Below are 27,432 nucleotides of genomic sequence, written 5' to 3' on the forward strand. Positions count from 1 at the left end.
TCAGATTTTGATGCTTGACAACCATCTAGTGCTTCACCATGTCAGAGTTTTCTCCGCCAAATTAAGTATTTCTTCTGATTTAGAGACCTTCATTAGGGTAATGTTTCAATTCATTTTAGCCATGACATAGAAAAGTATGGACGTGAAAGAAAGTGTGTATATATGTGTGTAAATGTGCATGTGATTAGGAAATAAATTCCTGTGAGAAAGCCTGAAAATGAATGCAGCTGTCAGCTTAGCATAAAAAACAGCTATCTTCATGAAAAATTAGACAAGGAGCTCCTAGTGTGTTATGGATTTACATTTATTTGTGTGTGTGTGTGTGTGTCAGTCAGCAAGAAGGAGAAACAAGAGAGAGCTCACGCGAGAGACAGTGTGTTAATATTCATAGGGGCAGGGAGTTAAACAGCCTTAGCCTGAACAATAGATTATAAATCATTCGGACTGTAATTCCGATATTTTCTTGTAAACCAGTTCATGAGGATACAAAACTATCGATAAATTTTGCATTTATTTATATATTTGTGTTGTTTTCTTCCCTCTGGCTTTTCTTCACAGTGCAGTGATTAAAGTGTGTCGTTCTGTTACGAAGTTCCATTTCCAATTTTGATTCCCTCTTTTTAGTCAATACATGCTGTCAACCATTAGCTGAAAAGAATTGCACCATTAATTAACAATAATGTGATTAACAAATGATGTTGAGACATACAGATCTATAGTGGAATTTATTGTTTTCATAAAGCATAACTCGCATTTGTAAAATGTAATGAAATAACACTGTAAGCCTTCTTGTTCTCCTAATGGATAAAGCGTTATGAAGCTTGATGACTTCTACAAAGGAAAAGACATTATGTGTAATATATTTGCAAGGCAGGCATCATTTCTTTTTCATAAAGTCTGGCGGCTACCGCTGATGCATATCTGACGTTGGCCTTCACAGCGCAATCTCCAATTCATGTATCTCGTGCTGGACTGTTGTCACTGCCTGAGTTTCCCCCCAAGCCACCAAACACTTGCTCCATGCTCCAGCTTATTATAATTAAGCTCTTTTAAACCATGTCAGTGTTGGAACTCACTGGGCCCTTAAGCATCCATTTCCCCTTCTGTCTCTTCATACTGTTTGACACCCACTTTCTCTCACTGACAGCTTATTTACTGTTAGTGACCCCCTCAAAAAAACCTAAGATAATATAAAGTTTGTTTATTTCAGTAGAATGATATGCAGATCTTGCTGATGACACCCTTAAACTAAAGTGGATAAACATAAGACCCTCACGCCAAGGCACCAAACATTTACCCATTAACATGTAGATTACAGAAATGGTTCCAAACAGAGCACAGACAATAAAGTTTCTCATATGTGGTAAAGCAATCTAAAATACATACAAGTACAAACTCCTTAAGGGACTGTGGAAGATTAAGATACATTGAGCAACATGGCTAATGCACTCCTACACAGTTTTGCAGTGGCATGAAATCAGCAGACACATGCATGTGTAACTCCAGTTGTGGGAGTAATTAAGCACTGGCTCCATATTTGTTATTTGTGCACTCTCCTGGGACACTGAGCTTGATATGGATCTGTTGTAGTCATTAGATACAGTGGTGTCCTGGAAATACTTGGCCGATTGTTGTCTCTTTAATTTGACAAGAGTTTCACTTTATTCCCCGTTCACCCAGCGCCTAATGAAAAAACAAATGATAGACTGGGATGTACATACAGCGAGGGGAGTGTGAGATACAAAGTGTTCCGATGAGTATAACACTACGCCACACAACCCTGCAAACAGAACGTAACTCAGATTAGCTTGCTTCATATATTCATGCATGCACTTTCATCTATATTCATATGTACGTCCCCAGAGAGGTCATATTATAGAAACCGAGAGTCAGTGTGTCTTAAGCAGGTATTGGTGGATCCCACTCAAAAGGCTGTTAAAAATGATCAGACCTCCAGGATGAACTCCTCAACCACAAGCCTACCCTGTTAAAGGATAATGAATTAATCTGTCCTCATGTTGGATTACATTGAGAGCTGGCTGCTCTCTGCTGTGTCAGTTAACATCAAAGAAGATAAACATTGGCAGATTAAACGCCCTGCTTTCATTAAAAATGTAGCACCATCCCAGGAGTTTGCCTGCATTTGGCCAAAGAGGTGTGTGGGATAGTAGACTGTAGGACAGCAAACATGCCCTGTGTGTTAGAGCCCTCTTGGCATTTACTTCTCAGTATCTCAGTATATTTCTGCTTCTACAGTGAAGCAGGAGCATATAGCAAACAGGCCAATAAGCTCTGTATGTTTAATAAACTGTGCAGTGTCATAGAAGAGGAAGATAGGTGTGAGCAAAGAAAAGCATACTGGCTCTGTGCCTTAGTGTAGCAGTTGTGGGGTGAATAAGATATACCAACCAGGCAGTGTGTTTGTGCTGAACTAAGGTCAGGTCTACAGACTGTCTTTCCTCCGACCTCCAACACAGTTATCATAACGAGCCTCATATTACCACCTCTGCCGAGAAACTGGGGAGGAATCCAATCATAATTACATAGTTGTGATGGAAATATGAAATGGAGAGATGACATTATGGATCTGCTTTCTGTCAGCACCTAGCACTTGCGTTTCTTTCTATTTACTGCCAAGGATTCCCGTAATGACTGGTGTGCGAAAAATAGATTACAGCTCACATATACTATAGCTTTCTGAGATTCATGTTTAATCATTTTCATGAATCTCTTGAATGGAATTTCAAAGTAAGATTATCCCTTTTCCCAGTCCTGTCTTGTCTACGTCCATGGATGTTCCACATAAACACACTGTTTTCTAGGTTTACAATTTATGCTGTAAATCTTTACAGTGCAAATGAGCTTAATGAGGATGACATCTGCAAGATGTGAGAATCATTTTCATTTTGTGACTGTGACCGAAGCAAGTAGGTGCAAATTTGCATGTGCTACATGTTGGACACCCCCAAACAGTTTGAAAATACAAAACTATATTAAGGTGATATTAAGGATAACACTTGGGTTTATCTTTGTCTGTGTGTAGGAGTACAATTAAAAGAAGCTTAATGATGTCAATTGGATTACCATTTCAGCTTCCAGAGAAATCACTACCAAGATTTATGAGGACACTACTATCCAGGCAAACACTATCGGTATCTACTAAAGGAGCTATCTCCAATCAATGCTCCTGAAGATTTTGTGCCATGAGGGAAAATTGAGTGTCAGTGTGATCCCCCTCCCCTTCCCCTTGATCTACCTTTCTCTTAGTATATTTTACCTTTTGGGGCAATTAAATGGTCTAGTAGTTGAGGAGATGAGGTGGTAAATAGAATGCGGGGTTATGAGCAAAACTGTTCAAACTCATAGCTAATTAAACGTCTTTTCAGCTGCATGTTCTGACTTGGCAGCGATTACAAAGCTGTGAATTACAGAGGCGGTCGAGTAGGGGCACAGTTTACACAGCCTCAGTGTATAATTAAATGGTACATCACACCACATGAGCCAAAATAATGACGCCAATGCACTGATATCAATCTATCCACAGTATATAATCTAACGATTATTTTTTGATCCACAGTATCATCCTCTCTCAAGATTTCTTTGCCAGAAAAAAAAATTATTGGATATTGTTCAAACCTCTTGTGACATGAACCAGAAATAATGGAACAGGGAAAAACATGATTTCATTATTTAAATGTCAATGGATTTTGGGTCTGAACTATGCAGATATTTTCCCTGATAGCCAATCTTGGAGTTATTTCAGGCAAAAGAATTAAAGGACACAGGGATCTCGGTTTTCAGCATTGATGTCAAAGACTATTCAGTTTTTGTTTTACCTGTGTGTGACTGATTGTTCAAAAAAGTACAAAATGCTTTGAATGACATACACAAAACAAAAAGCACCGTCCATTTGGAAAGTTGTCCAAAAAATATATAGTTTAAAAAAAAAAAATTAAAAATGAAGACAAATATTTAATGTTGATTAAGCTGTGAATGATGTGGCATTATGGAGTTCATTAAACATGAAAACATTTCTCAAAGATGTGGACAAGAAACAAATTCATTATTGTTACTGAGTCAAACAAACACTCGTCAGCCCATTACGTTACTGTATTTTATGAAACTTTCTGCTGACTGAGTTTTCACCTGAGTTTTCTGTGCTGATCTTTACTTTGTCCTGCTGCAGTAGTGAGTTTTTCTTTTATCTTGTACTGCAGACGTTTCTTTGGTACAAATCTGATTTGTTCAATGACAATAACTGCTGCTGTAAAAGCGAGGCAGCTCTCCCTGTACAGCTGAGAGTGTCTCTCAGCAGGACTTTACTCTCCTGATGGCGTGTGGTGGGGTTTGGTGTTGGCGAGTGTGACATGTCTGTCAGGGTTTTTCTTGCCTGTGTCTGTTTGGTGCTCTGCTGACATGCTGTGAACTCTAGTGCTCCAAAGTAGGAGGAGAGGAGCCATAGTATGAAGCATCATCTTGGATTTTTATTTCTGGTTCCATTCACCTTCCAAATTCATATCAGTGGTGGTGCCTGGTGCACTACAGTCATGTTCTTTGATACTTTAGCAAGTCATGTATGCAAGTATGGATCCTATAGGCTTACCAAGACCTGCTGTGGAAATGTAGGCCAATTTGACTTTGATGTAAATCCCTACGCAGGAAAAATTTTTACTCCAAATATAGTCACATGTGCTGACTATGAATGAGGAACAGGCTGGTAGAAGCACCTTTCCCTTAGCCAGACTATCCCTGCAGTTGCTTGCCAGTTCTGTTTGGCTCTTTAACTAACGTCACTGAACCATTTCTTTCATTTGGCAATGAGGCTTTTAGCATCAGAGCAGCACAGTAGCTTAATATGTTATCTCCTCTCAGCCTAATTAAATTTAAAGTCCCGTATATTTGCTTGGAGCAATTTTGCACCTTTTGCACAAGGACACGCGTTTCCTCTTGAGACCTTTTTTATGATAGATCCATTTTGTACTGCTCTCTACTGTACATCAGAGCTGTCAGACAGCACTGCTTTGACTGGTGATGAAAAGCACATCCACTTATAATGTATTCTACCCTGTTGCCAACAGCGCCACGTTTGCACTGTGAACTAATGGTCATAACAAAAGTCACTTTCCACAGCCTCTGCCATTGGTTTTGTGCTGTGTTCACTGGCATAAGAAGTAGAGCCCCAGGTATTTCGCAAATGCATAACTTCTGGGTTAAAGAGGTCAACTAAAGATGGAAATTATTTAAATGATTTAAGTGAAAATGTCACAATTTATCATTTCTAAGTAAACTGAGCACTGTGTTTTTGCTCTAAGGCAGTAATGTTAGATGAAGTTTGTAATTTATGCTTCATTTTTTGTCTTATTTTTTGTCCTGACATCCCCAGTCAGTTGAGTGTTTTGATTATGGTTTTATGTTGCTTTACAAAAGATTTTCATAGCGTGAAGATGAATGTTCTGGTATCTCAGATAGGGAGGATTATATAAAATAATATATGGGTATGATGCTTCTCCAAACATCAACATACTTGTAATTAATTGGGGTATTTCCAGTTGATTTTTGTCTCAGTTAAGCTATTAAACATGAGATAAAATCATTAAAAAAAAGACAAAACACGAGTCACAGTTTTTCTAAAATATTTTCTTCTTAAATTTTCTGATTAAAGCAATTATGTTTCATGAAAATTTTAAGAAGGAAAAGGGACCTTCCTGTCAGGTGTCATTTTTATAGCTGACATAACCAAATGCTGTGTCATGTGAGGTGATTAATTGCCTGACAGCCTCTGTATGTTGGAATAATTATGTACAAAGAACAATAGCAGCACTGATAACATGAGGTTAGTGCAGTTGTTCTTCCAGTTGCCGGCAGTTCAAGCACAGCCTCTGGTTGTCAGTCCCATGTGTACAAATGAAGAAAATTCAGCTGGACAATGAAAACTGGGAGGCGAGGTAGAGTGGATACAGCTAGATCCCTGTGGCCACCCCTCACCTCCTCCCAATCTCTATTTCTATATGTGTTCATTGTTCCATTGCAGTACAGTGAGGTCCGTTCAACAAATTAAACCTCTCTCTCAAGCTTTGCTCCTGGAAAAAGCCATCCTCCATCTTCAGTGGTGTGTGAGCAGTCCTTTGAGAGACTAAAGAGACTAGGGATTGTTGACTTGTCTTAATCCTCTCCCAGCACAAACAACTGCCTTCCTTATAATGGGACAGGCAGTTAGAACAGAACCAGCAGGCATGGGAAAAGGTTTTATCACAGGTTGAAAATGGAACAATCATGTTCAACATACAGCTGAAATGACAGTAACACAGTGACACTTTTAATATCCATCCATCCATTATCTATACCTGCTTATTCCTATTTAGGGTCACAGTGATCTGCTGGAGTCTACAAGCTTTTAATATGACTATTTAAATGATATCTATCTTCAAAAAGATTAAAACAGAGGATTACAGTATTACGTGAGCATCTCATCCATTTTATACATGATTTGAATCTTGCGATAGTGCAGACCAAAGATTATCATTATATGATACTGAAGTGGAAACTCACTCACAGACAGTATTTAATTGCTGTAGTTCTGTCATGAAACTAACCCGTAATATAAAATACTGTATACTGCACACGTTGCCACATTCTGCTTTGTTTCTTTCCTAGTTTTTTTTTTTTTCTTTTTAATGATAAATCCTTCCTTCAGTCTATATCAGAAGTCCGGAGCTGAGCTATTCTCTTTGCAGTCAGCAGAAAGCAGAGTGGACAGAGGTCCTAAATCAACCTAGAATGCAGACCGCCTGCATACTTTGTGTTGGCTTAATAAGTCTGGGCATATCGGCATATATACAGCACAGTCGATATAAACTTTTACAGTTCATTGCCCAGAGACTTAATCTTCATCACTGGCCAGAGAGTGTATACAGTTATACCTACTCTTTGGATATGAGATACAATGTACACCTATGCTAATACAGTATTCTTTATTTTAATGCTTATAAGCTGAAATAATAGAGTATTCCAAATAATGTAATACTTTGTATTGTTTCAGAAAATGATAAGTGGAATTTTTCATAAGTCCTCAGGCGGTCACCCTTAGTCTGTCGGCTAGACTATAAATATTCTAATTAGCCTGTTTCTACAGTATTGTTTTAACAATATCCAGTGACCTATGAGCCTTAAGCTCTTTCTAATGAAGACAATCCCAAAGCAGGATTTCTGCACAGGACAGCTGACAGTGACCAACCTGCCTTCATCAGCTTCAGAGGATTAAACCTCCCCTCTTCTCTCTCCCCGCTTTGCTAATTTGACGTAATTAAATTAAGTGGAGACTAAAAGTGGGGCATTGCTGCTTGCCTCCATGATTGGTCATCCTTAATAGAGTGTATAAGATGCCTGCTCCAAAATCATAGGTGCAATGAAACCTAATAAACACAGGGAGAGAAAGAAAACATAAGAGCACTTAAATCAGACCTCAAGGCGGGCACTGTAGAAAATGACCACATCAAAGAGGAAGGAGGAAGAAGGGAGGAGAGGAGCAGAAAGAGAGATAAAGATTTGAGTAGTTTCATTTTTTATGCTACAAGGAACAATTGAAAGAAAGGCACAATCACTCAACCTTTTCTGTACACATATTTATAGAGTAGGTTCAGATTTTCGTTCCAATTCTTTCCTAAAGCAATATTCGAGTGGCATATAGGAGTACTGTAATAGATAATAAGTAAATGTGAGGCTTCAGTACCCTGAATTAGTCAAATAAAGTAGACATTTCCTGGTAGTTTCCTGTGGATTTATTGCCACTGTTGTGTCCGTGTTGCACCAAATTCTGTCACCCATCACATTCAGTGATCTGAATAGGAATTTCAGCTATATTGCTCCTGCAAATGCTTTTAATTACACTTTGATGATGGTGCTCACACACATGAGGCCACAAATTTTGATAATGTTGGATGTAATGTTGCAGTGATTTTGATAGCTGTGTAGTACTGGGCTTTCTTTAATCTCACCTCACCTGAAAATATTGAGTTCTAAGGCTTTTATTGGATAAATCTCAGATGCAAACGCTTACATAGTTTTAAATGTGTTATAGATTACATTGAAATCCCAAACTTGTTGACCCCACCAAAATACGTTTTGGCAACATCTATCAAAATTCAGTATATGATACAAAAGAAAAAATAAATCTGACGTGGTAGTTGAAGTTCGGAATTTGATGGGTGACAGCATTTGGTCTCTCCTCGCTGGTTTGTGTACTAAAGACTGGAACTTGCAGAGAACAGGTATGGTAGATACTCAACATCAACTCTTTAAACTACTAATTACACATAATATGTTAGTATTATATGTAAGTACACTAGTAGGATTGGACTATGGACCTATTCTTTAAGCCACCATTAACTGATACTATCTGTACATTCTCCCTAGCTCGACAAAAATTGTGAATTGACAAATCTGACCCTGCATCATAGTGCTGCAGTACCTCGCCATATTTTATCGTCACACAGCTCTAAAGAGATAAGCCTTCACCACATCATGACGGGCCCCCTGGGGTAGCCACAGCAACCATCCTCGCTCTTTATGGCAGGAGACCATCAATTCATAGTTGAGGTAAAGTTCTGCCCCCCGGGCTGGTAACATTATGCCATGAATGCTCAGTCGACCAGTGTCACTCACACCCTTCTGCCCCCTCCTCTGCCATGCTCACTTCCCCTAAGCTCTAAGTGATACATGAGCCCCTGCCTTGTGGAGTAGAATGGCCCATCCAGGCAGAGCTGACAAGACCCAGTGTCTTAATGGAGCAATACACCAAACGGGCCCTTTGTTACCCCGACCAGCTGCATATCTGCCTCCCCGGCCAACAGCCTTGGCTCTGATAGAGGTGTCTCACAGTATCGACAGCTTCTAATTTACTCCCTCATCATCACTTGCCTCATTTGCTCCTTAGACACAATGCTCCCTTTCTTTCAGTTCAGGTCAGCCATTTTGTTTGCCAGCAATTTGTTGATTAGATTTTTCTGCATCCCTTGTTTAATTTGTGTGCCAGCGAACACACATATCAAAGTTAGACTTAAAGAAAATCAAGCACTAGTCGATTCCCTGCTTTTTCATTCCCAGTGAAAAGCCTGTTTGACTGATTACATGCCATGAGACAACAGTAGATTATTTAGTGTCAGTGCGACTGCGATAGCATGTACCAAACATCAGAAAGTCCAAATGGTCTCTAGAAGCTGTTGTCTTCTCTATTAGGGAGCCAACAGATGTGGGATATGACTGCAGTTCTAATTACTGAAAAAGACAAGTGTGTGGGATAATTACACAGTGGAAGAGAGGCAGAAAACCAGTCCAGGGCCAGAGCTCTGATCTGAGACTACAGACAGCTCTGGCTGCCCATCACCATATGCAGCCCAACCTGCATCAGCACAAATACTGCTCTCACAAAGAAGCTGCTTTAGGATCAGACAGAGCTACTGTGCTTTACTGAGCACATTCCTACATTAGCACTATATTCATAAAAGCAAATGATATAACAATCTATGCGAAACCTGCATAATTGCAAATGGATGGTACTGCAAAAGGGCTTTCTTTGAAATGGTTTACTACATCTACATCTCTGTTTCTAAATATGAGGGAAAACATTAGGTAAAACACTCTGCACTGTCCCTCTTCTTTAACAAATCAGTCTACAGTCTGAGGCAATGTGCACGTCCAGTGGATAGCAAAAAAAAGTGGAGCAGAAACATGCAACATATTATATACTTACAGGAGATACATATATTATACATACATAGTTAAATGAGAATATGTATTAACATTTAGCCAATAATGTGTTCTGTACAAATGCATTCCTCATGATTATGTGTCATGTTGTCTGTGCATGGTACTGCTTCATTTTCACTGTTTACTCCTTTGTAAGCCATGCCCAGGAGAAAACAAGTTCATCTTGGCCTTAATTGCAGGATTAAACATCTGCTTTGCCTAATGCTGAGTAGCCTCCCTTTGTAAGTACTAACTTGTGAGATATTATTTAATTAGCTATATATCTTATGGAAATGATACGATGAAATAAATCTGGAGATGAAAAGAATAAGATCACCAGAAATAAACAGTGTTTGTGGATATGATGAGGTGTACTGTAGGAGAGGATTTTGCTTTTTTTTTTTTTTTTTTGTCGTGCAACTACTGCCTTTGTGATTTATATACAGCTCTACCTCCCCCTTATCAACAGGCAATGTAGGAGCACCATAAGAGAGCTGTGCAGTCCTCTATTTCTCACTGACGCCACAAATTTATCAACAAATAAATATATAACAGAAGGGAAAAAAAGCAATGTGCGTGGGTATGCATTGTATTTCTACACTATGTTGCAAAATATATGCTAATATTAGCTTGCACTTAGGTGTTAGGCAGCCGTGTTTTTATCAGCCCTTGCCAGCAGGCCTGAGGCTCTAAGAGATGGAAGGTGCAATGAGGAAGGTGAAATCCCACACAATCCTATTAGAGTGGATTAGGGGGCAGCTTTCTTTCTGTTGCCACTCTGCTCCAGGTGAACAATTGTAAATTGCAAAAAAAAAAAAAAAAAAACAAGAAAAAAAAAAAAGAATTGTTATGACATGGTTGGTTCTTATTGAGACCTCCTATTGTCACAAAGGACAGCTATTCATTTTTTAAACCTTTTATTATTTATTTAAGGCTATCATTAAGCCAACATACATGATATTAAAGTTGTTAGGTAATGATTTGTAAGCTAAGAATAATTATAATGCTGTCAGTCAAACCACCCACATAAAAAAACTCCAGGATGGATTTTTTTCTTCTTCTTCTCCCAAAACAGCCTTGTGAAATTTAAGTAGAGCTTCATTATCGATTGGGTGATCAATGGCAATCATACATTTTTGTCTGGCTGCCACAGAAACCCATCCTCTCTGGCCTCCCCTGTGGTTGGCGTTATCAGGCTGTAAAGGTTGAAATATTTCACCCTTCATCCTCTATTTTTTTCTCCTTTGACCTTTCCCAAAACTAATTAGTCCATGGGGTGGGGGGGGTGAGGGGGTGGCGTGTCACTATATGACTAGAACTACTGTACATCTGCACAATTAGACTTTCATACCTTCCAGGTGTATATTTTTCTTCATGAGCCTTTTTAAATTATAGCCTGTGATATATTACACTATATAAATCCATTTTTGCCAGTGCACAAATTTGCATATCACTCCAACTGCCCACATGCACACTCTTAGTAGATTGTAACTATGATTCAGACTGATCAAAGAGATGAAATATGATTCGGGAGAGTGCTGCTCTTTGTGTGCGCAATGAGCTTGTGTGCATTTGTGAGCGTAAGTGTGTATATGCACGCTTAACTGGCACAGAGCTGTTGCCTCATTATGATGACAGAGAATGAGGGTTCTCCAGGGTGACTGGACTCAATTCAGAATAGATTCAAAATGTTGACTTTGCATTCCACTTTATTTATTTCAATTTATTTATTCATCATTCTTATGTCCTTTCTTGTGTTGTTCACCTGGGAAATGCAATTTCTAGAGTCAATCAAATTGGACCGTGAAGAACTATTTAAGCTCTTTCATTAGCATCTTTAAAACCTTGACCTTACTCATTTTTCTCATTCCTCATACTGCCATTCTTATATACATATCTCTGACATGTCTACATTTCTCTAACCAAAAAAATGAATGAATAATAAAAATGACCTTTTATTATTGTCTTCATTTTTATGTATGCCAGATGTTTCAAATATCCTGCTGTTGAAATAATCAATTTGCCTCCAGGAGAGTCAGTGTTTTATACCACCTAATGAGTCTAATGAATCTCAGTTTTTATGCATCTGTTATAGAACTACAGGGGTATTATTCAGTTATAAAATGCCACTGTATTTTGCAGGGCTAACAGCTGTGTATGTGCATGGTGGAAAATTGTGTTATTTACTGTCTTCTATTTCTGTGCAAGAGTTTTCTCTGTCACATAGATGTAACAATAGCAATGATTATAAACCAAAAAACTTTTCATTTGCAGTATTTCTCAATTTTCCCTCTATAAAAGGAACCAGAGGTGTAAACAGACAGTATATGGTGAATAATAAAATGTGAGATGAGAGGAAAGACAATGTTGTTGATGATGATTCACTTAAGTGCCTTATGGGTAAAGAGCTCCCTGACTCCAACTCATCCTGGACCTATGCATGTGAGGGGCACAGACATTGCCTTGAGTCAAAGGAGTGGGCTCTTTTTCGCTCTCTTCCCTCTTCGTCTTCCAAGTCTCTAATCCAAAACCGGACACATTACTCAGCTGCCCCCTCGCTGCCCACCGCACGCACAGTCAGGTCTCATTTCCCTTCATGCCAACCATAGCCTGGTCACCACCGAAACCACACAGACCACTGCAGGCACAAGAGGCTGCCCACTCTGTCTGCTTGGATGGGCTCTGTAGACCAACGAGAGAGCTGGGGGTGGGTTAGGCGGAGTGGTCAGGAAGATATGAAGTGCAAAGAGTAGAAAAAAAGAGGAGGATGAGAGGGAGGGAGTGAGCAAGTATCACAAGATGCAAGTAGGTTAAAGACCTAAGCACACACAAAAAGAGGGTGTTTGTATTCTCACACATCTGAGGAAGAGGAGAATAAAACGACTGCAGTCTTCACTCTCTCATTCGTGGGTCAATAACTGCCTATGCTCCCTCTAGAGCAGAGGAACATGTACTCAGATCCTTATCAGGGCAGCTATCATCTCCACTGCCTCACAGAAGCAGAGATACTGTCAACCTCACACTATCGCAGAATGACATCAGCTCCGAGACATGGGAGTAATTATATTATACAAGCCCACAACACATCGGCAGCAAGGCTACATCAGAGCTCATCCACTTTCTCTCTCCTTTCTCTATTTCACTTCATCCCTCCTTTCTTCCTTCATCTACATTGTTCTTCATTCTCTGTCTCATTTCATTTCTTCCCTCTGTCTTTCTCTCTCCCCACACTCATCTGTCCACTGCAGCAGTGGTAGCACACACGAGCAATCCGTTCAACCACTAGCTCTGAAGGTGGAGAGCTTTAAAATTGATTATAATTACTTAAGTTGCTTCTCTGGCTTTGATCAAACCACAGAGCTTTGAAATACAAAAGGCATTTGTGCAGAAGTGGATGGAGCAGGAGTTAGGGAAGATCTTTCCTCACACGTTAGGTATCTCATTAAATCACCATAGGGGAGAAACATATACACATTGCATAGGCAGAGTAAATAAGAGATGATATGAAAAGCATTATATTGTGCTCAGACAGTTGAAGCTGTCAAACCCATTTTTTATCATCTTCATTATCCAACAGCGGTTAGAAGCAGAAGATCTACAAATGCCCACTTTCCCATTAACCACTGAAAAGATTCATTGTTTAAAATACTTCCTATTGGAGAGATCATCTAATCTCTCCAGTCTCAATGAATGAGAACAACAGGTACAGAAGAAATATGATAACCTAGTTATCCAGCATATAGTATTGAGTATCGTATCCATCTCTGGGAATGAAAACTATCACCTCTGGGAGTCTATTCATGATGAATGGTATGTCTGCTACTCAGAGCTGATACTATCTGAACCTCATTACTGCTAGCCCTAAACAAACAATGCATCACACTCCAACTCAATTTCATACATCTTGACCATGGTAATTTTCTTCTTCTTTCCACATAAATCAATGACAGACACACAAGTTCAACACAAAGGAAACAAAGGATGTTTTCTCTTAACGTGTGTGTTTTCCTATACAATCACTTATATGAATTTTGTGCACGCATCTCGAAGAATATTTGGAGAAAAATGGATACATACCATTAGGGTAGCCTGAGTTACTAAATTTAGCCACATGCTAAGTGAAAAAGTGCATTTGCATGGAACAGAGATGGAGACGATTTGCATATAGAACTAACTGTCAGCACTCTATTAACTTTGTTTGGTCTAATCACTTGAGACAATGTTAAATGTACTGTGACAATAATGGTGAAAGGCAGGTACAGTTACATAAGTACTGCAAATAGGATTAGATTTTAACGTTGACGATGACACCAAAAGCTACAACAGACAGAGGGGTGTGGGCAGAGAGAAAGACAGCGAGAAAGAGCACAATTGAAGATGACATAAGATTTGTTTGTGTTTTCGCAAACAAATTAGAAATATAAAGAAAAAAGATAAGAAGTTACAAAATACAGAATAAAATCTGAGGGTCTATAGCTCGTATATTCACAAACTAGACCAAAAGGATGGCGCCTTACACGTTTAATTGCTGCAGTGAAGAAACACCCCATGTAAGGAACAAGCCCCATGAAAATTAAACCAACTGCAGCACAGCTAAGACAACAGCACTGGGGCTTTACAACAGCAGGTTCTGTCCTGGAGCCAGGTACCATGTTGATTACCGTGTCTCCCATTTTGCATTTATGCACCCTCCATCCACTGATCAACCAAAAATGTAATCATGTTACAGAGAAAGCTTTTTCTTCGGGCCCTGCGATCTCTAGCTGTCTTGTAATAACAGCATGGAGGAGCTGTGATATTAAGTCATGGAATGTGCCTGAAAGCACTGCATGCCCTCAGGGTGCTTGGCGAGAGCAGGAGACGAGCTGTGTGTTGCCCACTCCAGACACAGGTCACAGCAGAGTGGCCTAATTGCCTCTCTTGTTGTCTCAGTAGGCTGGCGAACCTCCCATCATCATCACTGAGGAGCACGGACTGCTTTGTTCATACAGGTCTAACTCTGCCCAGCGATCCAGGCTTCCAACCTTGTTTCTGAGCTGCTTCTGTTTCAGTAAAACATTCTCAAAGTGCCACTGCTACTCTGTAATCTTGTTATCACAACTTTGTACCTTGTAGTGCTAAACTTTAATGTTAGAGAATATAGAGCAACACTTTCAAACAGCAGAGATATGTTGTACATTGTTAAGCAGAATCTACTCAGTGGAATCCAGGGTACCACAGCATTACGTCAGTGATACACCAGTAGTGATTACGTCACTCAAAAAAATGCCTGTGCAGTGTGATGACTAAAGAAAATAATTATTTTGGTCTTCTTAGTGTCATACTGCCTCAATCTTAAACATCAGCGTCACTTAGAACCTCTGGTTAAATTCACACCATGGGAAACACAATTGGAAAAAAATCCTGCAAAAAATTTGTGGTTAGAAAAAAAAAAAAAAAAAAAAGCCAAGTGCAGTATTTCTAAAATCACTTTCACACTGTATTGAGGCAAGCAGACTGCAGTCTACCATCAATACCTGGGGTGAGGTTATATAATTCTTCATAGTTGACAGCCTCCCTTGTTTTCTTGCCCTTTCTCACTTTTAATGCCTGTGTCATGAACCCTCTTGCCACACAGGATAAAGAGGCCTCATCTACACTCCACACTGGGCAGGGGCTAGCAGCGGCTCGACGCCCTGCGGAGCTGCAGGCAGCACATCTTTGTCTCTTCCAAACACCCAGGGGCAACATGGAGCGCCACAGCATTCTAATCCTGTCTAATCTGGACACAGTGGAGCATCTGCAGATAGGGATATGGCTAATCTCAGACATGGAGACAGAGGGCACTTTGCTGAGACGGAAAAACAGGGAATGGATTTTAAGCTTGACTTGCTGTGTCTTACAGAGCTATGTGTCTTGGGAAGCGGATTGTTAAATACAGAACATTAACAATATGAAGTAATATTTTCAGGCTCAAGACAGAAGTAAAATATAACACAGAGTGAATGAAGATTACTAGAAGTGAACACCAATGGTGAACATACTCTTCAAGAAGTTACTGTCCGCAGAGAATGGATTGATGGTGAGGCAACGAAATATACTTACTGTGCCCTGCTCTTAGGGATGCAGGTGATCTGTGGATAGCAATAGGCACAATATGGTGACGCTTGTTTCCATGGGACAGGTGAATGTGGTGGAGACTCTCCACAGCACCTGGTTCTGACCCTGCCACAAAGCCCAGGGCCAGAGCAGTGATCCACAAGGCCAGGTGGGTGAGTGAAGCTGAATTCCGGTTTAGGGGCTCTGCGACAGGCCTCAGGGGAGCAAACCGTGTCCTCCAGCCTCCGAACATCTTCCCTGAGTGGGCCAGATGAGGCTTCAGATCAAGGTGGAACTTTGATGAGCCTCACACCCCCATTCTTCTCACCTTGACAAAGCTCACTATGCCCAGGGACACTCACACAGATCCACAGAGGAAGAAAGAAAAAACAAATAAAGCAAAAGGGACACCACACAAAATGTCGGTTGTGCAAAGAGAAAGCCTCTTGCTGTTCTCCACTGGATTAGGAAATCCGCAGCAGCACCCAAGGAGGTAAAGAAGTATCATAAATCATTATGCAAAAATAATCAAAACATTCAATCAAGAAATTAGGGCAACCGCAAACAGCAATGGAGAAATCCCAGCTTGCTCCAATTCCCCTAGTTCCCTTGTTCTCCCCTTGTTCTCTGTGTTTCTCTCTTTCTCCTTCTATTAAGCCCTCACAAAATTAGAAACATCTTCCCACCAAAAACTATTAATATTCCAAAAAAAAAAAAAAAAAAATTCAACTGCCAGAAAAAGAAGAAAGCCAAGTTAGGAAGAGAGTGATAGCACCTGTGCAAAGTGAATTTCTTCAGAAAACCAAGACAGACATTCTAAGTTTCCCTCCTTTTCCTCCTCCAGTGGTCTCAAAGGATGTCCAGAGGAATGGGACCATAGTTAAATCCGAGCCTCATTTGCATGTGTCGGACAGCTGCAGTAGCGTGCAGGAGACGACGTGATTGCACCTGTAAGTTGTGCCAAGTAGCGCACCCGTTCCCCATCTAGAGATCTCTGCTCTCAATGAGACCAAGCGATAGCAACGACAGCACCTGGGCAGGAATACACACTCACACACAGGCAGCATCGGCAGCGCCGTTCCAGAAGATGTGCGCAAGAGGACGAGGGGAGAGAGGAGGAGGAGGAGAAGGAGGAGGAGGACAGAGGGAGGGGGGAGCCTCAACAGCCAGCCAGCAAGCAGGAGGGAGAGTGGCTATGCAAATGGGCAGCATTCACATAGCGAATCACTGGAGCCTGAGTGCATTGCAGAGGAAGAGCCTATTTAGGCAGAATAGCAGGAATTGAAGATATGTCCCCCAGCTCTGACTCCTTTCACAATCTCTCTCTACTCTCCTTGTTCAATTTTTTTTCAACCCACTCTCCTGTGCAGACATTCACGAGCAGTAAAAGGAAGAAAGACAGCAAATGTGAATGCAAGAGAGCCAAGATTCATTTCTGTTTCTGCCTTTATCGTTTCATGTTTCCAGATTCCTCATTTTCCTCTCTTTTTTTTTTTCTTCCTTTTCTTTCCTGCTCTGTTAAATTATGGAACTTTGTTTGGAAAGAGTCCTGTGCATGAAAGAAAAAAAAAAAGGGGGGGGGGGACCACACAGTCCAACCCAATCCTTGCTTCTCCATTGCCCAGGAAGCTCTTCTATAGGTTCTCAACCTAGTGGACTCTGCAGTCAATCGTTAACAAGATTTTAGAAGAGTACTGCTGCAGCTTACATACTCTAGGCAACTCTCTCTCTCTCTCACTCTCTCTAACATATGAACACACAAACACATTTAGCTCATGCACACATGTAAACAAAGCACACACAGTGCCAGAGCTGGCAGATGAGCACTGTCCACAGAGAGGGTGCTGAATCTAGGCAAGTCTGTCTCGCCTGCTAATAAAAGAGCTTTTCTCACAAGAGAAGGAATGCTGATTGCAGACTCTGTGTGCAGCATGGGTTACTGCAAAGTAGAGAACATGTGGACATAAAAGCCCTGCTGATAAACACAATCCGGTTCAGCTGGGAAGTGTGCTCAGTGTTCAGAGTTCAGGACTGGAGAGCACAAGGCTCAGCTGCAGTGTGCCTGCTTCTGTTTGCACACTGGCCATTCAACATCCTGCCTTCCGAGACGCAGTGTTCTAAGCTGGAAGAAAAAAAAAACTGTAAGCACTGCTGAGCTGATCTTTACGGTTTACAGGGAATACACAGGCATTTCATGCCCAAAGAAAGCCAACTTAGCCAGCTTGACACAGTGGATAAAATGTCTGCCGCCAATTTCTTTTTCACTTGACTGTTCACATGGAGGGAATAAAAGAAGCCTTGGGGACAGCAAAGAAACGAAAGGAACATCGATTATAAAAATTTTTGTTGATCAGTTTGTCAAATACAAATACATTAGAACTGAGTGCTGTGTTTTAAAGCATCATTACTGTAATCTGGGAAACAGAGCAGACACTTTGTTGTCATAAGGTCAACATAACTGCTAAGATTAACACAGTCTGCATCTGAGGCTACTTCTTATTTCTCTGTTGTATTCTGTGTTACTATAGAGTAGTAAAAAGCTACAAAACAGATGCCGCACACATTAGGCTGTTGTCACCTTGTAGAATCTCAATAACTTGGTGCAGCCACCTGGTGCTAAAAAGTCAACAGGATGGAACCACTTCTCTGGTCTCATTTGCAATGGTGAAAAGGAATGTTCCTGCTGAATGTGTTTACACTTTTATAATTATCAGCAGTGCAATCTGCATAATTACACCTAATAAGGCAATCTATCAGGGCTGCTTGCCAAGGACAACAACCTGACTTACTATGTCCTCAAAAGCAAACTTTTTAAAAAGGAAACAAAATAGGATCTTGAATTTCCAAGCTTTATATCAGGTTAGTGAAACGTGTAATGTCACAGTTTTTGGAAAGTTTGCACTGGGCACTCAGTGAAAATACTGTGTTAGTATGCAGCACCTGAAGCTAATGACATCAGCAGTGAGGTGATACCTTTATCAAGTTTATCATGAGTTGCTTGTTCATTTGTGCCCCCAAGTGGCAAAACTGTAAAATGCACAAAAGGTCTGTAGGTTTATCACAAGGCAAGAAGCTTATCTCAGACAGTAAAACAAAACTTCTCCAGTATTCAGTTTAGTTAATAATAGAAGTACAGCAAGGAAGGACTCATCACTGTACCAAATTGCTCCAGACATTCAAATGCTAAAAGAAGAATTTCATTTGTCATCAACAAATTGTTCTTATTCTCATTAATCCCTAAAAGCTTGTCTACAAGGATACCACTAAGCCGTCGGCGTGTTGCCCTTTGCTGCAGTCATTTTCTCCAGACAAATTTGCCAACTGAAGTATGAAAAGCAAGAAAAGCAGAGACCATGCATACAGCTTTAGGCAAATCATTCACAACCACATTCCTTCTGCTGCACAAAGCCAAACACCTGAGCCCACAGCCTGAACTAATATCTGTAGTTACAGATCTCATCTGCTTTAACCAGATGATTGTAAAGCGACTACCATAAAATGAGAAAATCCTCTACCACCCCTAAACTTTTGCCATTAAAGACTTTTTCTGATTTCCTATTGTTCTGACTCTAGTTCCTGTTAGTGAGATGTCTTCTTGACAGAGAGCCAAAACAGCTTGTCTTTGCTTCCATTTAAGACCCAAAGGATTGAGCAAGTCTCTGAAGCATGCAATGCTTTCAGCATATTTCCCCTTTTGGATCTACATTTGTCTCTTTTTTTGCTTTTCTTTAAGGTAAAAACCAAGCAGTAAAGCCATGGATAGTTCTCTAAATAGCAAAAAGGAAAAAAAAAGGAAGAAATCTGTTGGAAAGTGTGGCCGACTTTCCCTTCCCTCTGAAGTGATCAGTGAGAGGAGGAGAGATTGGTCTTGGGTGTAATAGTCCCTCGGAGAGTGAGAGTATAAAAGGACAAGAGTAGCCTGTGTTACTCACTTAAGACTGCAACCACAGTGCACTGAGCTGATGAGATGATTTTTGGAGGGCTGGAGGAAAAGTGGAGAGAGTGGCAGATGGGTGGTCTATGAGTACCTGACCCGACTGGAGCAAGGCCTTTAAATCAGTTAAAGGACCATCAGGCACCACTTTATCACACATGGAGTGACCCTTAAGAGAGGGACAGGCATTTAAAACCACTCTGGCAGCAATGTTTCTCCTCCTCAAGACTTGGCATGTTGTTTACCATAGCCATTACAAGAAAATGCATATAATGGCATCTTATTTGAATTAATACAATCTGTAACATTCAAAAAGGTTGAGGCACAGGATGGTTAGACTAGTTTGCTCACAGCTCCCTAAACAGGTGCAATTTCATGACTCAGATGCTACTGTTGGCTCAGAGCAGATCAAGCATGAAGGTCCAGTCATGCATAAACCGGGTATACCTGTTGTGTGCTGCAATTGACACATCTCTGTTAGGCTCAACAAAGCATACATTCGCCTGTGCATTACATACAGTGTCCTCCTTCTGTCACAAAGTCACAGGTACAGTATTAAATATTTTATATTTATTGCCTGTCGTATGCTGACATAAAATATTACACCTGAGCTCTTTATGCCAAGGAGAGTATTCAGCGAATATCAAACATGTCATTACTCATCCAAACATGCTACGAAGTGAGGCAGAGGAGCACACAATACACTGATGCTAATGTGTGCAAGTGTACGGAAATAGAAACCCAGTGCTGTCTTAGCCATCCCAAGATATGACATGATGAGAACAGACAGATACAGCGAGTCAACACCCAATACAAACACACACACGTTGTACTGTATTTCAACACCAAGGAGGGGCCAGCGTGTCAATACAGCTTGTGTTAGCAGAGGATATTACATCAGGGTGTCACTGTATCAGAGTGAGTGAAAAAAAAACTCCAACCTGCACAGGTCAAATGGCATCAACTTGCTGGTTTTCAATTCATCTGCATTTCAGTGTCTGGTTCATGTGCTGCAGCGCCCTGTAGCTAAAGATTTAAATCATCACTGTAGGCAAGACAACCTTCATCTTCAAATGATTAGCTCCTTCTATGAATATCTATCTCTCAAGCAAGTGCTGCTGTCACAGTCAGTGATTATTATATTAAACAAATGGACCATACATGCATGTAAGCTAAGGTAAAGCCACACACACATACTGTATATATATCCAATGTCACAGTTTATATAAAATGCAGCAATCCTTATGCACTGTACACAGATTTGTGCTGCACAAACTGTTCATTATGCAAGCTGTGGAGACTACATAAATAACACCACTCAAGCTGATAAAACAGCCCACTAATAGGAAATAATGCACATTTAGTGTTGTAAAATCAAATCAGCAAATGGCAGTGCATGGCGGTGTAATGGAATGACTTCATTTTCACTTAGAGGAAAACAAAGTAACAAAAACTCTACATCAATTCTCATCCATCCTCTAATTTTGGTTCAAATTACTTAGACATTATAATTAATTTAATGGTGCTACTAAATGAAGTTTTAAAAAAGCTCATTTAAAAAACCCTCCACTGATACTGTGAAAAAGTTATTTGGTTAGATTTTTTCATTTAGATACTGCGTTGGTTTGATGTGGGTTGGTTTGAGGGAGTGGCAGCTTGTGTTATATAAATAAATATGTAACATATTCATATCTTTGCATCACAGTTTGTCATCATTAAAGCACAGTGATGAGGTTATAGCCAAATAATTATGCTGTTCTATTTAGCGTAAACACACACAGATACTGTAGTGTGCATATCCACAAAAAATACCAACGTGCACCCTGCATCCTTTGTATAACCAGCACTCAGACAGGCCCAAACTACAGATATGAAAAATAAACTTTTTTTTTTTTTACTGCATGCTGAATTCTTTGTATAGCTAAGAGACTCTCTTTGCTCCTTTCACTTATTGCATTCTGCTTTGGAATCTGGCTGATGTGACGAACTGGCGTTTTTGTCCTCCTAATGCATAAATGATGGTACAAAAGTGTGGCATCATTTATGCATTCATTCATTTCCATAAACCCATTTAAAAATACATTATGATCAAGTGCAGAGGAAGAAACATTCAAAAATCCTCGTATGTAAGTGCATATCAAGGTTGCGTGTGTGTACGTACATATCTGGGTGTGTGTATGTGTGACGATGACGTGTCTGCAAATGCATAAACCAAATCCTAACTGTCAGTGAGAGAGATGGGGGTCGCAGGTCAGCAGCTTTCCAGAGGCTTTCTCTCTATCTCCTCTGACAGTTCCCAAGATGCAGAGGGCCACCGGGCCGCTATGTCTGTCCGTCTATCCTGAAATCCCTCCCAAGTAGATCAGTTCCCTTCTTCAAGCGCTTCATCCTTAACAGGTCAAGGACGGCCTGTGTCTCACTTCAGGAGCCCATAGCCTCCTTGCTAATGAACCACTCTGCCTTGCTTCAGCTAACTGGGACAACAAAGAGGTTTAGTGAAAAAAAAAAGGTGTTCTCCTGAATGTGAAAGTATTTATAAACAAACCACTTCTGTTCCTCGCAGAAGTCCCTGCTGCCTTTTGAGTGAGGAACAAAATAAAGCATGAGAAAGAAGAGAAATCTATTCTTCTTTGAAAGCCATACTTCAATTCACTCATTTTAGTGATGGTTTTGAAAACATCATGAGAAATACAGCTGTTTAAATACAAAAGCATTCTGCTAGTAAAGTGAGGATCCATGTATAGTATATTTAGAAGTACTGTATAATGAAAGCATCCTTTTAATACTTGAAGTTTAATCAATGAGCACCACTACTTGCTCATCCTTTCAGATGTTCCTCATTTAAAGTGCACTTTAAACTCTACTGAACTTCAACTACATGAGATGTGATGCAATACATCTGGACAAGTATTTATCACCATGTGTTTTTCAGTTCTTCCTTTGTTTCGAATCACTCAGGCAACCCGAAATCAGGTAAATGAGATGAACCTTCACGGACAAATACGGCAGCTATCACCTTTATGACAGACAAGGCAGAATTTGTACTTCACACAAGCTTCACACTTCAAGCTGTTCTGTTAGAAATGCATGCCGCTGGAGATTGTGAAGTACGCCTATTGTGGTGCTGCACTGACACAGAAACTAAAACTCTGCTGAGGCCAAATGTTGGAAGAAACAAAGCCAAGGTGGAGCAAGGTAAAAAAGAAGCAGCTGAACAATGTCTGTTTCATGGTATGGGAGCACAGAGGGTGAGCTCTGGATTGACTGCAGGGAGAACCATAAGTAAGAATTACTTACTTAGTACTTATTATTTAGTGAGTCTAAATATGTTTTGAACAGTACATTTGAACCTGAGAACCTGATGCCAACACTTGCAAACTTCAAGAAGTGAGAAGAGGTAACACATTTTGGGTCTGTCTCATACAGTTCCACCCAGTCCTTCTTCTTAGTCTGTTGGTTTTCTCAAACAAAGGCAAAAAGAAATACCTTCTCTATTGCAAGTTTATTTATCATTGGAAAGCTCCTGACTCTGTTTGAAAAGGATAGAAATTATGTCTGAAGTCAGTGAGAACCACCATACAGGGCATGTTTGACGCCCTCAGTACAGTTCATTTGACTCCTATAATTCATCTGTATCATATGGCCTCACTGTCCTGCCCAATCCAGTGCTGTCCCAAGCCCGAGCACATGAGAAGGTTGCGTCAGGAAGGGGTTCCAGCGTAAAACTTGTGCCAAATCAATCATGTGGATCATTTGATCCACTGTGGCGACCCCTAAAGGAAGCAGCCAAAAGAAAAAAAATTCTCTCTGCCATACTCTCTGGCATGGCTCAGCTGCACTACGGCCCAATACACAGCTAGTGTACCATGACTAGTGTAAATACACTCTTCGACACCATGCTTAGCTGCCAAGATGATGGAGAATGGTCTGTAGGGATCTTTCATCAGATGAAGACCAAAATGATTTGGCAAAAATATAAAGTTCAAGTTGTGGGTCAAGACAAAATCCAGTTGAAAACAATGCAGGGAAACAACAGTCCTGACTATTCCAGTGTGCTCATGTCTAAGTGAAGACTTGGTATGTAAATGGGTAATGACCCTAAGCACAGCATGCAATTTGTGAAATAGTGTGTCACATACCACAAAGGTGTGGTAATGTCACTCATGTTGTCAGCTCATGCATTGCAGGCTTCCCTGCCATGTGTGCCCAGCTAAGTGGAGATCTGGGTTTGTCCTCATGACTTGTTTATATTCTAGTAGACATAAAATGCTGGTGACCTCCACATATTCCATTCCATTAAAAGCTAAAGACTAACCTAGTGGTACTATCAGTCGATCTACCACAACTAGTTCATCCTACCAGACCATAGTTACATGGATCCTATGATCTCTTGTAATGAATCATTCTTGACCAACCTTTACTACAATGATTCCTGAATACACTGGGCTAAGACCAAACATGCAGTGATATGTTTGAGGTTGCTAGTGGGACACTAGCACCCAACATAAAATCCCCATTCTAAAATATCTTTCAAGCCTATTAAGCAGGTCTTCTCTTTAAATCAGTCAGTCAGGACAGCTCTATTCCTGGGACTGACTTTGACTAAAGCAGTGAGTGATCTGTGTGTGCTCTCTAGCTGCCTACAGATAAGAGAGGATTTGAGTAGGGCGACACATAAAACCTGTCCTTTATGCAGAAAAAAAGTTTAGAGGTTGGTTAAGTTCAAAGGACAGTTCAGATGGAGAAGTTCTTCTGACCTCCACATGATGGAGAGGCAGAGGAGAGTTTGTATTTTCTAAGCCCTTTGTGCATATTGAGAATATTATCTGGAGCACACAGCTATGCTCAGACATACTAAACGGCTGTTTGTTTGACTGGTAAGAGTGGCTCATTCATTTGCTTTGTGACAGAATTTTACATGTTTATCCTGACACGCCTCCGGCTGTGCTTTAGACATAGTTCATCTCCTGTAGTGTACCACATCAATGGTGTTATTTAGTAAAGAAAGTGTTTAGGAGTAGAAAACTTTAATCTCTCAAGCAGGTCTGGTTCCTTTTTCAGGTCTGTACTTAATTTGGGACTTAAGGGCCTTGCACACCAACAGTAACGTGACTGGAAAACAATGCAGTGCAATAGCTTGGCGTAAAACGGATTGTTTGCAATAGGGTGTAATTAAGGTAATGAGATACAAGTCAACAAGTCCACTTTCAAAGCTTATTAAAAAGAAAGACCCCATATTATGCTGTAGCCACACTGTGGAAAAATTCTTCTTTAAATCAATGCTGGTGAGGTACATACAGTATCAAATTACAGTATCAAAGAAGAAAATGGCTGACAGTATTACAGAAGTCCACATAGAAAAAATGGTGGGAAGTGATTTTCCCTCAAATGTCTAAAATAGGTCCTGGTACCCAAATCTGTGTAAACTTTAAACACTGGAATGAACAAATGATACTGTCCTGCCAACAGCAGTGTGAGATCAGAAAACACTTGAGTTGTCATGTGGTTTAATTTCAAGGATTTATTGACAGTGGTATAAGGTGTTTTGTCTGGTGTGTGTACTTGCATGGATTTTATTAGCAACTGTAACACACATCCATAGTTCAGTACTCAGATAAAATGAGAAACAGAAATATCTATAATTTGTTTCGAACTACACAGCAGCGTACTGCTCCTCGTGTCCTTGTCACTGTAGAAATGCTTGCTTACAATAAGTTTTGATTACAATGTCTAGCAGCATTTTAATTTGCACTTGAGTGAACTAAAAATCAAATTCCCTCCTCAGTGAAATGACTTAGGACTGTGAAATCATTCACAGAATGTAAACAGAAGCAATCAGAAGTTTTTAAATAGTTAAGTACAAGCAAGCAATCTTTTAGGGATGTTTTAGAGTCTTGCCACGGTTCTCCCAGGCGTCATGTTCAAAAGCCTGAGATTACGAGCGAGGGGAATATTCACAGTGTCAGTTTATCACCCAGCAGGATAGTTTAGCAGATACCATGTCTTAGAATCAACACTTTAATTAGTATTGTGTTGTGGAGAAACAACAGCTTCTTTATTTCCTGTCAACATGCCCCTCTGGGCTACCAATTAATAAAAAACACCTCAAAGATAAGGTTCTCAGCACAGCACTGCAGTGAGTTTGAGATGAGATTCTGAGCACAGCAGAAATTACAATGAAGACAACTAAATGTATGAAATGGTTGTGTTCAAGTCTGGTCTGACTACACGCTGTTCACTGACACAAAAATTGTGGTTAGAAACTCTTGCAATACACAAAAGCACATGAAGTGTGTTTGTGTTTTTTTTATGGCAAACCAGAACTCGTATGAACTGCAGCATGGTCCTGTGAAGCAATCTGACATATTGCAGACACTGGTGTGCCTCAATACTATTGTGCCAGCATGATGCTACATCACATAATAGTTGCCTATTACGTGATGACATGTGCCACATGTCTCACAGCTGTAATCTATGTTTTATCATCAGTCAATTAAACTATTATGTTTTGTGTCTGTGTGTAAGTCAAATGTATAAACCTTCAATATTCTACCAAGCCAGCCAGAAGATGTGATTCTATGTCCTGCTGAGATCTCACTGTCCTGACAGGAGCAGCGGTTTCTATTCCAGCAGCCTTTACCCACATACAGTACGGCAGCTACTTTCTGGCATAGAAACCTATTTCAGTGCAGATACTCAAACAGCATTGGAGGAAAGTATTGAAAAATTATTTGGGCAGATAGTGGCGTTTCATATTGGGTTGGACGTGTAGGAAAAGTAAGAGGAAATTAAAAGAAGCAAAAAGAGGTCGAAACAATAACGCCGACCTCCCTAAGGTGCTCAGCAGTGACTGAAACCTTGAGGAACAGACCAACTCAGTGTCCATCTAGAACAGTAAACAGCAGCTACAACGTGTGTGTAGAAATAAGGGCAGATCCACTTCCTCTTATACAGCTTTATGCACTGACTTTGATAATTGAATGATTAGTATAAAGGTGAATAGTAAAATAAAATATTTTATTGTGTTAAAAAGTTGGCATTATTCTGCTGCTGGGCACAGTAGTTTCTAGCAATTATAATCTGTGCATTTTGGAGATTATTTTCAGCAGCTGCTTATTACACATTTGGTCCTCTAACAAGTATAATGAATGTATTAGTTAAATGCATGCACATGTATGATAATTGTTTAATGGAATTAATTTAATGGATTTGTACATTTGGTACTGCTGCACAAATAGATCTGTTGAAATTTACATTGGACATGCTGCAATTTTGGCAAGCAATGTGTGTACACATTTTGTGGTATTAAATACTGAAGTGAATACACAGAAGCACTTAAGACTCCCTCTCTCATATCTTTGGGTACAATGGCTGTTCAAAGCTAGGCCAAGCGTTCAATACACACTGAAGCCCAAATATTTTCAGACCCATGGATTTGTTTCACTGAGCTGCATTAAAAGAGAGCCACATCCAGGGCAAAGAGAACATTACTTCCATGTGACAGCAGGCTGTTTACTCCAGTGCCTCATATCCCCTTGGCCTCACTACTGGACTGGGTGCCCCCAATGTATTGATTGAAACCAAACTAAGTGGTCTAATCCTTGCATGCCACTGCAGAAGAACGGGGCAAAATTGTCTGGAGTAATTCCTGTGTCTGTGTATGTGTGTGTATGTGT

At 40.2% G+C, this 27,432-nt stretch overlaps 1 protein-coding gene across 11 annotated transcripts in view; it reads right to left on the reverse strand.

Moving 5' to 3' along the window:
• The window catches only part of LOC113131782 (neurexin-1a), a 231,017-nt gene that overhangs the window by 80,318 nt on the left and 123,267 nt on the right, over nucleotides 1-27,432 (reverse strand). The window contains exon 1 of one of the 11 annotated variants that reach the window (XM_026309445.1): nucleotides 15,829-16,075. The exons of the other annotated variants lie outside the window; for them this stretch is intronic. Within the exon in view, the coding sequence (XP_026165230.1) occupies nucleotides 15,829-16,075 (247 nt within the window). Of the gene's footprint in view, nucleotides 1-15,828; nucleotides 16,076-27,432 lie in introns of those variants that run through there. 11 annotated transcript variants of the gene reach the window in all.

This window comes from Mastacembelus armatus, chromosome 15 (assembly GCF_900324485.2).
Source record: "Mastacembelus armatus chromosome 15, fMasArm1.2, whole genome shotgun sequence".
NCBI classification, from domain to species: Eukaryota; Metazoa; Chordata; class Actinopteri; order Synbranchiformes; family Mastacembelidae; genus Mastacembelus; species Mastacembelus armatus.